Genomic DNA, 15,557 nt, shown 5'->3' with positions numbered 1-15,557 from the left:
AAAAAAAAAAAAAAAGAGACAAAATGTAAAAACTGTCAAAAAAAAGAACTAAAACTTACTCTGAATGTCATGAAGGACTCAAGATACCTGCTAAACAATCCCAACAAGAGAGAAAAGGCATGTACATTTACTCAACACAACACAAATATTCATTAAAATTACATTTAAACACACAGACATACATTTGTAATTGTGAATAAGATGTAAAACAACAACAAAGACACACAAGATGAACACAAGACATTGCAAAACCAATGTTGTATCTAGAATAACAAAACTATACACTGATTGACCCGAAGAACACGTAAAACAACAACAAATAGACACAAGATGCAAAACGATCCTGAAAACAAACAAAAAGCTCATGAATTCCTTCCCCTCTGTGAGCCCACTCTTTAAAAGTTGCATCATGTATTCCTGGTTTAAACTCTGAATCAAGCAGAAATGGGCTTTATGAAGTAATAATAGCGACGTGGAAAAGGAACTAAAACACGCGTCTGTGAATAATTAGTCTCTTCTTTATCCTCGTGTTTTCAAACACATGTGGTTTGTGATGAAGCGGAATTAAAAATATTTAATAAATCTTTGTGTCAAAGCAACAGTTTTCAAACTCTATTTTTTTTAAGGCCCCGCCCACTTTTTTGCAGTCAACCAATCCCTGCACGGGACAGGTGGCAGCCGTCCACTTTATCGTGTCTTTTCTGAAAACATGAAATAAGAACAGTATGTACAGGTTAAGTGAGTGAAACTTTAAATACGAAGAAGGATCATCACCTCATTTTAAGACGGAAAGTAATCCTGCTCATAGACATTAATGTGTATTATATATATATATATATATATATATATATATATATATATATATATATATATATATAAAGAGAGGGCTATATTGGGTTTCACAAAATATATATAACCTCTCTGTGTTTTTCTTTAATGACCCTCAGGGTTAAACCACAGATACTTATTTGTAACTCGTGATCAGTAGTAATTTAGAATTAAGTTAATGTCGGACTTCCTGATGGATCCTGAAACATTGATCTCCAAACTGCTGGGAGGAGGAAGATGCTCTATAATCTGCATGTTAGAGGAGCTCTAGAGTTCCAAAGGTTCCAGATATTTTGGTGATAATGTTGAACGTAACATGGCCACATAAACATCAGTAACTGTAATCTAGTTACCAGGCTGTGGCTCATTGATGATCGACAGTTTATTATGAAGGTCCTGTAAAGAAATCCTCCTACAACTTGTGTGATAGTTTTGCTGCCCCCTCGCAGCTTTAACACGTTGTGTTTCAGACTACGGCTGCACTCTGTAGCGCCGAGGTGTCTCACCTCGGTCCTCCAGAGCCTCCGTCCTGCAGGTTTAGCTCCTCCCAGTTTCAACACACCTGATTTCAATGAGCTGCTCGTTATTGGGCTTTTTCACAACCTTGGTGATGACATCATCATTAGATTCAGGTAAACTGAAGCAGGGAGGAACTAAAACATGCAGGACAGGGGCCCTCCAGGATCGAGGTTGGAGACCCCTGCCTTAGCGTGTTTAGCGTGTTTAGCGTTTGTTTAGCGTTTGTTTAGCGTGTGTTTAGCGTGTGTTTAGCGTGTTAGCTTTAATAGTTTGAAGCTGCAGAGTTCTGAGTGGTCGTCATGGGAATAAGGTCAGACGGGCTCCTGTGTTATTTATACTTTATTTCGAAAGCAGGAGGGTAAATAAAGGTTAGTGTGTGTGTGTGTGTGTGTGTGTGTGTGTGTGTGTGTGTGTGTGTGTGTGTGCGCGTGCGTCAGCTGGGGGTTTCCCACATTGCTCCGACCCAGTGACTGAAGCAGATCCACCACATGAACTAATCCTGCTGTTCACCTCTGAGTTCCCAGCATGCATCTTGTTGTGGGGGTTTGGCACGTCTGGACGAGGAAACGAAGCCGAGCGCAGATTAAAACACAACGTTCACCAACCAGACGCACAGAAAACTGTCCTCCTGTTGTTTTTGTCAGTTTGTTTTCATGTCTTTTTATTAAAAGCTTTTCTGTATGTCTGGCAGATATAGTTCTGGTTTTAAATATTTTAAATATTTGTTGTCTGTTTTGTACATTTTTGGCCCATTTTCAGTCTGTTTGTGGTCATTTTGTAAGTTTTTTTTATTTTGTAAGTTTTTTTTATTTTGTAAGTTTTGTTGTCTATTACAGTTGATTTGTGCCTCTTTTCATAGTTGTTTCGTTTGTCGTTTTGATTTATTTTGTGGTTTATTTGTGGCTGTTTTGCTTGATTTTGTGGTCATTGTGAGACTCTTTGTGTTTGTTTCGTATTTCTCTGTCACTCCGAGGTTGTTTTGCATGCCTTTGAGTTATTTGCATTGTTGTTAACCTTCACCAGTGAAAGTTGGGCGAGAGGGTTATGTTTTTGGCGGCGTCTATTTATTTATTTATTGGTTTGTATTTATGTCTGATTTTACCAACTTTTTGCACAAACTACTCCCTCGAATTGCAGGAAATTTTCAGCCGTGATTTGTCATCATCCAAGGACCAATCCATTAGATTTGGGGACGATAACAGCTCAACGTTTCTGAATAAATCCCAAAAAATTCCCATACAAAGCAGATGAAAGAGGCACCTTGAAGCACTGCATTATGTAATAATGGTACATTATGTAATAATGTAATACATTTTCACCTCATGATGTAATAATTCAGCATTTTGTAATTAACTTTGCTGTATTTTGTAATAACTTGTTACACATTGCAACAGTTATTACAGAATGTGGGTGTTTTTTAAGAAAATGTAACAATTTGATGCATTAATGTAACAAATCTTGCTCTTCATCCATACACATGGTTCTAAAAGATTACGATTCACTAGGACTGCGAACAGAGCCTCGGTAGAATTCAGGGTCTAAATCAGGTTCTATTGCGGCCGGTAGGTTTTTAAAGTTACAAGACAACCAGTATTTCCACCAGACATTTCTTTTTCTTGAAGAAATTAAACCAGATTGTGTCGCTGAGGGCATTTAATTATTTAACCTGCATTTTGTAGGAACCTTTGCAATATGTAACAAGTTATTACAAAATGTGGCGTTATTGCATCATGACTTGAAAATATATTACATTATTACATATTCCGTAGTTATTACATAATGCGGCGCTACATACCTCATGAAGGAGATTAAAGGAGATCAGCGGCTGTTGCCATGGAGGCACTCCCTGCTCTGTGTTTCACACAGTGACGTAGCTACCTGACAGGCTAGTTAGCGTCGATATGAGCTAAGCTATCAGGCTAGCGATGCTAACTCGGTTCCACAAACAATTGCGTTGTTGGCGAAGCTCTGCGCTCTACCAAGTGTAGCTCTGGTTTTGTAGAGATGTGTACTTACGACATTTGCAAAAATTCAAGATCGTGTTTTCTTGTTTGGTGCGTCCAGCCGTCTCTGTTCCAGGCTCGGACCACCATGATGGTGAACAGCGGCCGTTTCCACTGCCCGTCCTGCAGACACGAGGTGGTGCTGGATCGCCACGGCGTCTACGGCCTCCAGAGGAACCTGCTGGTGGAGAACATCATCGACGTCTACAAGCAAGAAGTCAGCAGCTGCAGCTCCAGGTGAGAACCAACCAGAGCAAACACGTGCCCTCGCGCGCACGCAAACCAACGTGTTTACCTGGAGACCTCTCCTGTTCACCTCCTTCTAGCCCCGCCCCTCTTCCTCCTCCACTTCCTGCCGAGGTCAGGTGTCCGGACCACGAGGCCGAGAAGGTCAACATCTACTGCCTCACCTGTCAGGTTCCCACCTGCTCGCTCTGCAAAGTGTTTGGAGCTCATCGGACCTGCCAGGTGGCGCCGCTCACAGACGTCTACCAGCAGAGGAAGGTAGCACGCTAATGCTAATGTTCGCTGAATTTATCTTCATTTTGTCGTCATTAAACGTATGATCATAGATTCTTTTGTTACGACAAGTAAAACATTCCTCCTTCGATGGTCGTAAAAAAAAAGAATCTATGATAAAATGTTAAAGTTACCGTCAGGAGGACTGAGTCAGTTCAGGAGTTATGAGGTAAACATGAGTTCAGTAAAACAGCAACCAAGCTGCTCCTGATTGGCGACAGCAGATTTTGATGAAGCTAATGGAAAGACAGTTTTAGATCACGCTAATGCTGAGCTCAGCCGGTCAAAGTGACGACGATGGATATTCCAAAGAGGTCCCAAAAACGGCAACTTTTTGAAAACGCTAATGCTAATGCTTCACTTGGTGAGCAGAGCTCCTCTCCTAGGTAGTGGGATTACAGTCACGTGGTTCTTTATGACACACTATTTCCCATCAAGAGTAAATATTATTATAGTTTTTCACGTGTATGAGTCACAGTTAAATACTATTACAGTCGTCTTAATGTTAAGAACTGAATGACTTTGAAAGAAGTGTTTTTTTTAATTAACAGCATCAATCAATTAATGCTTATTTTTTTGTATGTGAGGATGAACTGAACGAGGGAATCAATGCTGTCGGGACGTTCAACAACAAAGTGCAATCTGTGATCGATGAGCTGGAGGAAACCTGCAGAAGCATAGAGGTGTGTGTGTGTGTGTGTGTGTGTGTGTGTGTGTGTGTGTGTGTGTGTGTGTGTGTGTGTGTGTGTGTGTGTGTTTCATATCTGGGACATTACACAAATAATAGTATTTGTGGTATTTGCTTGAATCAAAGCCTGGCATCGTTTTATGAATCTCACTAACAGTTCAAAGTTTTACCTGTAGGGGTGCAGTTCAAAGTTTTACCTGTGGGGGTGCAGTTCAAAGCGTTACCTGTAGGGGTGCAGCTCTGCGGGCCTCGTTGCTTCATTCCCACCGTGTCCAGTTCCTGCGACACGTGAAGTCTCTGCTCGTAAAACTTGTCTTTCCCGTCCGCAGGACGACTGTCGGACTCAGAAACAAACCGTGTGCGAGAAGTTCGGCCGCATGTTTTCCATCCTGCAGGAGAGACAGAAGGTCAGAGGTCATTCCCGGTTCCTCACACTAACTGCTCCGTGGCTCTAGATAACGTCTGACCTGGAGAGCTGAGAACCACACTGATTATACATTATCTCTCATGAAGGAAACCGTCATTGTGATTTTAATATTTTCAGCAACTTTCACAAAGTAGCTCACTGTACTCAAGGTAAAAAATGTAAGAATATTTAAAACTGTGCAACCTGCTGTTGCATGTCCATTTTCACAGCTACGACACAAACGCTGAGAACGATGTAGTTTTCTTGTTTGGTCACTAGTTAGTGCTGTTGTTAGTTTTTTTAATGAAAGGACACACACTCATGCAGCAGAGAACAATGAGCTCTTAACATTAACAAGAGGAGAACACGGACATTCTAGTGGACAGACCACTAAGTTAGATTGTTATTATGGTGACTGTCAAAATAAAACCACCAAGTTGGATTGTTATTATGGTGACTGTCAAAATAAAACTACCAAGTTGGATTGTTATCATGGTGACTGTCAAAATAAAACCACCAAGTTGGATTGTTATCATGGTGACTGTCAAAATAAAACCACCAAGTTGGATTGTTATCATGGTGACTGTCAAAATAAAACCACCAAGTTGGATTGTTATCATGGTGACTGTCAAAATAAAACCACCAAGTTGGATTGTTATTACGGTGACTGTCAAAATAAAACCACCTAGTTGGATTGTTTTTATGGTGACTGTCAAAATAAAACCACCAAGTTGGATTGTTATCATGGTGACTGTCAAAATAAAACCACCAAGTTGGATTGTTATTATGGTGACTGTCAAAATAAAACCACCAAGTTGGATTGTTATTATGGTGACTGTCAAAATAAAACCACCAAGTTGGATTGTTATTATGGTGACTGTCAAAAAAAAGTACCAAGTTGGATTGTTATTACAGTGACTGTCAAAATAAAACTACCAAATCCCAGGAGAATAAGGACTGGGACCACGGAGGAAACATTGTTCTGATTGGCTCTACTGAGCATGTGCAGAACTACTAGTTCTACCAACATGGTGACCAGGATGATTAGCAGCGTTTCCACCGGAGTCAGAGTGTTTTCAGAAAGTTGTGTTTTGAGTTTCACTGTCGTGTAAACAGACAACAAAACAGGTCTTCTTTTGCGTTCGTTTTCCATCTTTGCATTAAATGAATCACCCAAAAAACATGTGATTTTCAAGGGATTCACTAAAATGTGCCGTATCAATCGAGTTATTTCTGATTGTTGTTACTCCAAAGGCGATGACGCAGCAGATCAGCGATGAGCAGGATGAGAAGACGGGTCACGTCCTGGCGCTGGCCCGTTGCTATGGCGACCAGGTGGAGGCCAACAACAAGCTGGTGGAGAGCGCGAAGAGCAGCATGGAGGAGCCGGACCCGACTGTTTTCATTCAGGTGTGCAGGAGGCGACACAACAATCCAGGGGTCCGCAAACTTCATGACCAGAAAATACAACTTTTCTTTTTCCATCAAATCAAATCAGCTTGAAGCTGCTCAACATGTCTCACCTTCAACATGAGGAGAACAGAACAGCACCTGAAATTTCATGAACACAAATTAGAACGTTTGGAATCATTTTAAGCTGTTTTAACTTTTGCAGCTGTTTAATTTGACCTTTTTAGACATTTAACAGAAAGTAAAGGAACTACCCTAGTCATATATTACGATTAATAAAAAGAATACAATAAATAAATACATTTTAGCTTCTTCAGCCATATTGGTATCAGTTTGTTTAGGTTTAAACTTTAAAAGGACACCCTGTGTTGTTTTAAAACAACAGCAAACATTAGAATTTTAGCTGTTTTTTAATTTTTAGTTGTTTTAGTGACTTTTGGCTCAAAGGTCATTTGGAACAAAAATGCCCCAATGTTTATTTAATTACTTATTTCTGGCTCTGCTTTGCTCTGTTATGGTTCTTTGTTCTTTGTGCTTTTATCTAATTTTGTTGTTGTTGTTTTGAATAATCTCAGCTGTGCCTACTGAGATAATATCCGATATAAACATTTTATTCATTCATTCGATAATTCAAAACAAAATGAGAATCGGATAAAATGGTTCATTTGTGTATAAAGTTCTGAACGCTTCAGGGAGCCACTCCAGAAGGACTGAGGCCCCGTTAACACGTTAACACGTTAACACGTTAACACGACCGCGTGGTTTCATTACAAAAACAAACAACAGCACCCACTAGTGGCCCGACATGAAAACTACATCGTTTCATGTGTTTCTGCCGTGTTTCTGTAAATGTTGCCGTATAAATGCAAAACTTTTCTGAAGCGAAACGTCGTCGTGTCACCGGAGCCTGAGGAGCCACATGTGGCTCTACATTATCAGCGTCTAAATGGAGAAAAATGTCTTATGTCTGTCTTAATTGTCTTTCTCTGTCTTTTTCATTGCGTTTTGATGGTTCTGTGTTGACCTCGTGCTGAAATCTAAAATTCTGCTGCTATTTTTCTCAAACCTTCTATCAGAATTCCAGAGAGCTCATCACAAAGTGAGTAAAACGAGAAAAGTCTCTAACAAAAATCACAATTAAATGTACTTTAATGTCTTTTTCTTATGGAAATAATCTTTTTGTTTTATATGGATATCATTCCGTAGCTTAATCTTCTTGTTCTCTCTCCTCAGAGTGAAAACAGCCAGCAGTTCCTATAAACAGCAGACCCTGAAACCCGGTTATGAGAATCTGAGGCGCTACAGGCTGAACTTCAGCCGGCAGGAGAACGCTCTGAGGGGCGTCGAATTCAGGAGCCGTGAGAAGAGAGACGGTTAGAAACCTTTGCTTTTTAAAGTTTAACAAGCTGATGGGGAAATGGGGAGGATTAGTTTGGGATCAGATTGAAAAACTGGACATGAAACTCCTTCATAAGAAGAAGAATCCAGAAGCAATAGAAACTGAGTAACTGTATCTGTTGATGGAGTTTCTTTAGATTCTGTGTTCCTTCTAAAAACAGTCGTGACAGAACCTTTGAGTCCGACTGCTCAACCAGGAGCTCCAGTTTGGTCCGTTCCCTTGTGGACTGATGGAAACCGTCCAGCTGTGTTGAATACGTTTAAATTGACTAATTATCTTTATGTCTCTTGGTTTTCTTCCCACTCCAACAAATGTGTCTCTATTTGTTCTGTGGAGCGCCACAGGGCTCTATATGGGGCCCAGCATACTTGCTCTGTGTATCCCTTTTTAAGTATAGTTTTACAAACATTAATTATTTGAAAAGAAACAGAACTTTATTGATATCTTTTCATCAGTTAATTTGTCTTTATATAATCATTATATTACAATTAAATAATTATAATATAATTATTTAATTATAATATAATGATTATATATTACAATTAAATAATTATAATATAATTATCTAATTATAATATAATGATTATATATTATAATTAAATAATTAAAAGTTAAAACATTAATTATTTAAAAATAAAAAATATTGACACCACTCCTTTTCAGACATGCTATCTGATTATATTGTTCCGCAGATATTATTCACTGTTTGTGTGGTAAAATATCTTTGGTTATCTGGTGTGCCCTGTTGACTTCATATTGATTTTGAGCACCGAAATGAAATGAGAAAATAAAAAACTATGAAATCTACTTCCGTTGTTTGAACTCCGGCCACCTTACATTCCTGCAACCGGTGGAGCCGGAGCGTACTACCCTGTCTCTATGGAACTGACGTGTTTCACTTGATGCTAGTTGGTGGTTTTCTGCCGACACCAGCAGATTGGCCTCTGCATGACCTGTGGAGAACCACACGCTGTCATCCTGGGACCATTTTAGTTTCCTTAAATTCTTTTTAGGTGTAGTTTTATAACGCATAACATCTTGTTTTGTAGTCTTGTCCTCCTGCCTCCCACCAGTACTGAATTCATGATTCCAAAGATGACTATAGGTCATAATGAATCTTGTATTTTGAGTTCAGTAGGTGCAGTTTGGCCCTAATATACTGATAATAAAACATCTATAGGACTGACAGAAACATTATTTTAACAGATTTATTTTGAATTGCTTAATGTTCCTCAGTGCTTTTGTTGCCTTTTTCCTCTATCGGGAACCACAAGGCTCTACATTGGGCCCTATTCACTTTCCCTTATAGCTACAGGCTTCTTTTGTTAAAGTACTTTCTGTTGCTTCTAACATTAGTGCTGTCATAATTATATTATTCAAGTTTTTGTGAATTATATTCTAGTGACCACTAGAGGTCACTAGAAGTCATACCTTCTGCAGGCATAAGTTCAATCGGCCGCATCATGACTCTGTTCTGAGTCTTTAATCAGTTGGACGGACAACCTTTTAGCAGCCTGTGGCTATTTACTGAACAACATGTAATACAGTCTATATATATAGATAGTCTCATGTGAGCAATATAATTATGACTAAAGTTAATGTCAAAGGAAAACATCAGTCAGAAGCATCCGAGTCACACCATCATCCTGTTTTAGCTGCAGGGAATGTTCCTGAAGTACCCGAAGTGGGTCCAGAACCAGAGAAACCCAAAGACCCTCTGGTCCAGAACTACACAGAAGAAAACCAGGGTCAGGAGACCCCCATCCAGAGCTCGCTGGCAGAACCTGTCACAGAGTGGAAAACACCGCCGGTTGTACCGGAGCAGACACCGGCAGCTCCGCCTCCACCCGGGTCGGGGCTGATGATGGACTCTGAGGACACGGCTGAGGAAGAGATGCAGCTGGAGGCTGACGGGCCGGACTCAGACAATGTGCGATCAGGGCGGGTTAAAGAGGAGGAGGAGGAGGAGGAGGAGGAGGAGGAGGAGGAGGAGGAGGAAGATGCAGAGAGATGTGCAGCTCTGGAAGCAGTTAAAGAGGGAAACGTCTGTGACGAGCAGGACGGGATGAGCACACAACAGGTACAAAACACTTTTATCCACTTGAAAAGACGTTTTCTCCCACTCAGAAACTGCTGCTCCTGACGTGAAGACCTGCTGGGGTCGACTTTAACCTCCTGATTCACACTGCAGATCAGTTCCACTGCTAATTCCTACCTTTGCTCTTCAGTTTCGGCCTGTGCTGATGGGTTAGGGTTGTTTTCTCACACTTCAACTTTTTTAACCTTTTCGGATCCTCACAGGGAATCTTTTCTTTAAAGGACCGATGAGCCCAATAACTACGTCACAGAAAAGTGTTTGTGATGACTTATCATTAGTTAACTTGTATAACACAGTGATTAACCCGCTCCGGCAGTCGCAGGACGCTTTCAAAGATCAGTTACATTCAGCGCTCAGCAGCTGATCCTCAGCCGTCACAGACGTATTGAAGGAGGACGGATGTTGGCGATGAAGCTGCCCGGCAGGAGGACAAGAGGAAGAGTCATGGATGTAGTGATGGAGGAGGTGAAGATGGGTGAGAGGAGGCCGGGTGTCGGGTGAGATGGAGGCTGATGATCTTCTATGAAGACTGATGAAGAGATGAGCCTAAAGACGAGGAAGAAGCATCGTTATGGCTTTTTGTGTCTAAACATCTAAAGGATTGTCCTCTCAGGGAAATGTCATATAACTGCTTTTATTTTGATTCATGAGTACCTGATGCAGGGGTGTCAAACATACGGCCCGCGGGTCAGAACCGGTCCGCCAGAGAGTCCAATCAGGCCGGCGCAATGAAATTGGCCAGCTTTTGAGAAATTATGACAGGAACTGCAATACATTTATTTGACCACTCGGGGCGCACTTTAGTCTGTTTTATGTGGGGAGTTGGAAATGTGTCGACATTAAAGATGATTTATTGATTCTGAGAAATTATTCTGTTCATAAAATGAACAAGCCTTTTTGAGTTCCAGCTACACGTGAACCAAAGTTTTACGCCTTGAAGACGTAAACAGTTTAATAGAAATCCACTGTGATCTGTAAGTTGTAAAGCACGCGGTGAAGTGAGGCTTGAGTTTGTTGAAATTACAGTTCTTCTATTCAAATTGCAGGTTTGTCTGTGTTGTAAAAGGATAGATCATTAAATTTTAACTTCTTGAAGGGCTCATATTATGCAAAATTGAGTTTCTAAAGGTTCTCCAGCAGTACTAATCGTCCCCATACCTGGACTGACGTCCCAGAAGTGAAGACAGTCTGTCCTCTCTGTCCCTGGCTTGTTTCAGGTTTTAAAAAGTGTGTTGCTCCAAGCAGCCAATCAGAAATCAAACCCTATATAGTGTCATCAGGGGTTTAGCCAATCCCAATCAAGGTAGGCCCTCCCTTTGACTCCTCCCACAATTAGGCAGCTCTGCTCTGGCACATGGCACCACGAGAGGAAGTACTTCCTCCTCTTCCCAAGATGGGCATGTGTGGGCGGAGCCAGTCCAGCTCACACAGACACAGCAGATTCTGAATGCAGCTCCTATGATCCAATATTCAAATGAGGAAAATCAAGGAGGAGCTAGAAACTTAGAATACTGAAGGTTTCTGGACCGACCAGACCAGGAGGAGGAGGAGACCAGGAGGAGGAGGAGAACAGGAGGAGGAGGAGGAGGAGAACAGGAGGAGGAGGAGAACAGGAGGAGGAGGAGGAGGAGGAGAACAGGAGGAGGAGGAGAACAGGAGAACAGGAGGAGGAGGAGGTGAAACGCTGGATGTTATGGCCCCTTTGATAATATATTTATATTTTGTTGTACTAAAACAAAGACAGGGATTTAGGGTTCTAGTTATTTATAGATTACAATGCTATTATTTACTGGCCCAATTGAGCTCAAATTGCTTTGTTTGTGGCTCCCGGAGCATCGGGAGTTTGACGCCCCTGATCTAATGAGTTCTCTGTAAATGGTTCATTATCTTCCTTCACATGTCAGAGTGAAGGAGCGGCAGCAGGGCTGCAGGTAAAGGAGGGAAACGCTCCTGCTCTCTACCCGACATACACACCGGTTCCCCCGACTCTACCTGCTCCTGAAGGAAACCCAGCAGAGGAGACCACGGGTTGGTCGCAGCAGGAGGACGGCTTCACCCTGAAGGCCAAAGCTGACATCCAGGTCAGGGGAGCAGTGGAGGTCGGACCTGAAGCTCAGGAGAAACGTGAGATTCAGTCTGAAGAGTGGCGTGGGTCCCACCTGTTCCTACACCTGCAACTCCCTCTGTCCACTCTGCTCCACGCTGGACCTCACACACCTCCACCTCCTGCCACACAGCCACAACCCCCAAGGCCAGGAGCTGACCTCGAACCTGCTTCCTCTGTGGCTGCTGAGACTGAGGAGAACCGGGTGGAGGAGGTGATGGAGGAGGATCAGCAGAGCCGGGGGTGCCTGCCCGCTACGGAGGAAGTTTTAGATCTCAACGAAGATGGTTTTCCCCAAAACAACCAGCCCCTGCTGAAGGAAACTGATCTCAGTCTCTCGAACGTGACTGAAGTTCACGTTACAACAGGTGAAACAGGTGAAACAGGTGAAACAGGTGAAACAGGTGAAAATGGAGAAGTCCTGAGTCTTAATGAAACGCCAGAGCTTAAAGAAAGAGAGTTAGAGGAGAGTGAGAGAGTGAACAAAGGAAGAGAGGGGCATGCTGGAGATAGAAGTGAGGTCGACTCTGAAGCGAAGAGCCACAGTCTGAGCGAGAACTCAAGCAGCCGGATGGACGCAGACGTAGAATCTGTGGGAGATGGTGAGAGCAGCCGCAAGCTGGACGACTTCACCCCCAACATGGAAACTAATGTCTCCCCCAAGGTCAGTGCCTTGCCTTCGTCACCACCATCATCATCATCATCATCCTCGGCCAGGCTCTTGTTCGCTGATGACGCTCCGCCTCCTCCGCCTCCTCCGCCTCCGCTCTCTCTCTTCTTCTGTCTTCTCTTTGATTGCTGCTGGCGCCTCTAGCAGCTTGGCCTCCACACAGCTTCAGCAGCTTGATCTTCTCTTCTTCTCTGAGAAGAAAAGGATGGAACCCGTCACTTCTTCTCACTGTTTGGTCCTTTTACATGGTTTTTTTTCCTCGCGGCATCATCTCTTTGTTTCTCTCTCCTCATTCGTTTTCTCTCCTGAACCCTCCTTTTCGTCGTCTGTCCTCATCCACCACTCTCTCGTCCATCCCTCCGTCTTCCTCCAGGCCGTCACTCTGATCTTCTACCTGCTGGCCTTCCTGGTCATCCTGCAGAGGGTCTGGGCTTACATCGGCTGCTTCATTTGTACGTAACGCCGGCGGGAGGCAAAACCCACCATCACTGCTGCACCCCTCAGGTACACTTTATTTTACAATCCACCTGACATTTCTACATTTCAGGTGTTTTAATTTAACTTTACTGTCATTCAGTCATACCTTTATAATTCTTTCCAGAAAAACCCAAATTATTCATGATTCTCTTTAAAACAATTGACATTTTGAGAGAAAGTCTCTGGAATACTGCCGATATCTACTAAAACCATGGTTCCTGACCTGAGGATCTGGGCCCTTTTTTGGTACTTTCAGGTGGTTGAATTCAACTTTTGACATGATGGTGAGCTGGCGAGGCCCTGAGGCAGCCCGGCAGCCCTAATCATGATGATACCGCCACTGTGCCTAAATTATATGAAACAATCTACAGCCTTATTTCAAGGAAAGTCCTTCAAAGAAATAAGCTTCTGAACTCACCATTCTGAGTTGTAGATTAAGAGAAATTAGTGACTTAATGTTTTTGGATTGTTGTGGTAATTTCACACGAAGTGTCTCCAAAAGTAGGAGCCTGCTTCATTATTACAAATACAAACTCCCAATCCAGTCACTTTCCTTTTGCATCTGCTGACATTTTGTGGCCAAACTTTGTCATTACAGCTCAGAGTAGCTCTCTAAAACAGTGAACACGTATAAGATTTTCAATTAATTACAAGTTGAATCAATAAAATGAAGACAATTTCATTTTTTAATGAACTAAAGGGTTTTACTTTATTTTAAACCATAAATACTGTAGATTTGTCTTCTTCTGTGGATTTAAATAGAATTTGATGGAAGTGCAAGTTCATAAAGAAGCTTCAGTCAATATTACAGTCCTTTTTTAAAAAATAAACCAAAAACATTCTTAATGTTTGGAGTAAACATTTCTTATCAAGTCCACGATCAGAATTCAATAAATAAAGCTAAATGATATCTTTTGGTTTGAGTGTAATATCAAACCATTCTTCAGGTGAGACAGTGAGATTGTGAAAATATCCTGGAGTAATCCTGACGTCTCAGAAGTTTTATCTAAATTAAAAGCAGACTAATAGAAAGGTTTCGAAAGCTAAGAAAATAATGACTTTTCTTCAGTGTCTTTTCAACCGATTTAAAAAAACAGTGCATTAAATGTGAATAATTTCAGAATATATTTGTACTTCTTGGCTCTGAAACTGCAGGAAATATTAGATTTTGTAGTTATTTATAGGTTGTAATGCTCACAGTTTACAGCTCCAGATCAGGTGGGGACCACACCTGAACTGAAATGAGTTTTATAATAACATTTCACCTGACATTGAGTCCCTGACATTCATAAGAAAACACTCCTCTTCTTTCAGGTGGAGACTGAGATGAGGAGTCCCGACGACACCTCCTTTTGCTCTTCCTCCTCCCCGTTCTCCTCCTCCTCCTCATCGACCTGAATCTGTTCCACAAGAGGGAGTCGAAGGAGAAAAGACGAAGAATGATCGCTCACTGCAGTGTCAGTTTGAACGGAGGAAACTGGGGCACGATGTGAAATTTAGGTCATAACCTATCTTGTCCTTGAGGTGGCGGTGTTGAGACACCTGAGTTCCCAGATTGTCTTTAGCCGTGATTTCTGAGTTTTGGCTGTTCTTTTTTAGTTAGTAATTACACAATTCCAGATTGGCCGAGGGAGGTATACACCTGGTATACACCTGGTGTACACCTGCTTATCACAAAGACTACACCAGTCTTGAATATTCATGAACATTCATTTTATGACAACAAACTTAAATATGACATACATCTTTAAAGGAGACTGTGAAATGTAAGCCAGGTCACTGTTGTTCTTGTCAGTTCAGTACCGGGCTTTCCGTGTTTTGGTTCCTGGTTTCTCCAACTATTATTTGCTGTGGTCCAGACATGGAGGAGAACGTTCATCTCCTCAGAACATCAGTCCTCGAGTCTGCATCTCAAGATTGGTGCTTTGAAATTATTCATCTGAAGGCAATTTAGGTGGTTTTATGGCGAAAACATGCCCATTACAATAATACCACATCCTTTTACCTCTTACTCCTCTTCATCTGCTGCTTCTTCAGTTGACTCAATACATCACCTTGTGGTGTAAACTTGTACTGCAAGACCAAAGAGTTGGATGATTACTTTCAATTTAAAATAAATGTTTCACATTTGCCTTTATGTACTTTGGTTAAGTATGAATTCATTTTTGAGAGTCATAATGTAAAGGTTAACAACTTTTCCTCTTTGGAAATAGGCACCCCCCCAAAACAAACAAACAAACAAACAAACAACAAAACAGTGAAACCAAACACTGGTGGTCACGCTGAGTGTCATTTACATGTATGATTCAGTTTCCCAGATCTGATTAGATTCTGGAAACGCTCTTTTTTTTTTTCCTGGTATGTGCAAATCCCAAATGTTTTAAGCAAGAGTCGTTCTCACTGACACACCATTTAAATGTGTTGTTGTAGAGGAGC

The 15,557-nt window shown here is 41.7% G+C and overlaps 1 protein-coding gene across 1 annotated transcript in view; it reads left to right on the top strand.

The window, feature by feature from the left end:
• The window catches only part of trim101 (tripartite motif containing 101), a gene marked incomplete at its 3' end in the record, with an annotated part of 16,250 nt that extends 3,146 nt beyond the window's left edge, over positions 1 to 13,104 (top strand). Inside the window, exons 2-11 of the mRNA XM_080468579.1 lie at positions 3,412 to 3,587; positions 3,677 to 3,854; positions 4,457 to 4,552; positions 4,887 to 4,964; positions 6,218 to 6,373; positions 7,450 to 7,472; positions 7,607 to 7,746; positions 9,428 to 9,702; positions 11,775 to 12,638; positions 13,018 to 13,104. Coding sequence (XP_080324705.1) covers positions 3,412 to 3,587; positions 3,677 to 3,854; positions 4,457 to 4,552; positions 4,887 to 4,964; positions 6,218 to 6,373; positions 7,450 to 7,472; positions 7,607 to 7,746; positions 9,428 to 9,702; positions 11,775 to 12,638; positions 13,018 to 13,104 — 2,073 coding nt within the window. The remainder of the gene's footprint in view (positions 1 to 3,411; positions 3,588 to 3,676; positions 3,855 to 4,456; positions 4,553 to 4,886; positions 4,965 to 6,217; positions 6,374 to 7,449; positions 7,473 to 7,606; positions 7,747 to 9,427; positions 9,703 to 11,774; positions 12,639 to 13,017) is intronic.
• Between the last annotated feature and the right edge of the window lie 2,453 nt (positions 13,105 to 15,557).

Source organism: Lipophrys pholis, assembly GCF_963383615.2.
Source record: "Lipophrys pholis genome assembly, chromosome: 8".
NCBI classification, from domain to species: domain Eukaryota; kingdom Metazoa; phylum Chordata; class Actinopteri; order Blenniiformes; family Blenniidae; genus Lipophrys; species Lipophrys pholis.
Note: the sequence above shows the minus strand (reverse complement) of the source record. Positions and strands in the feature narration are given on the sequence as shown.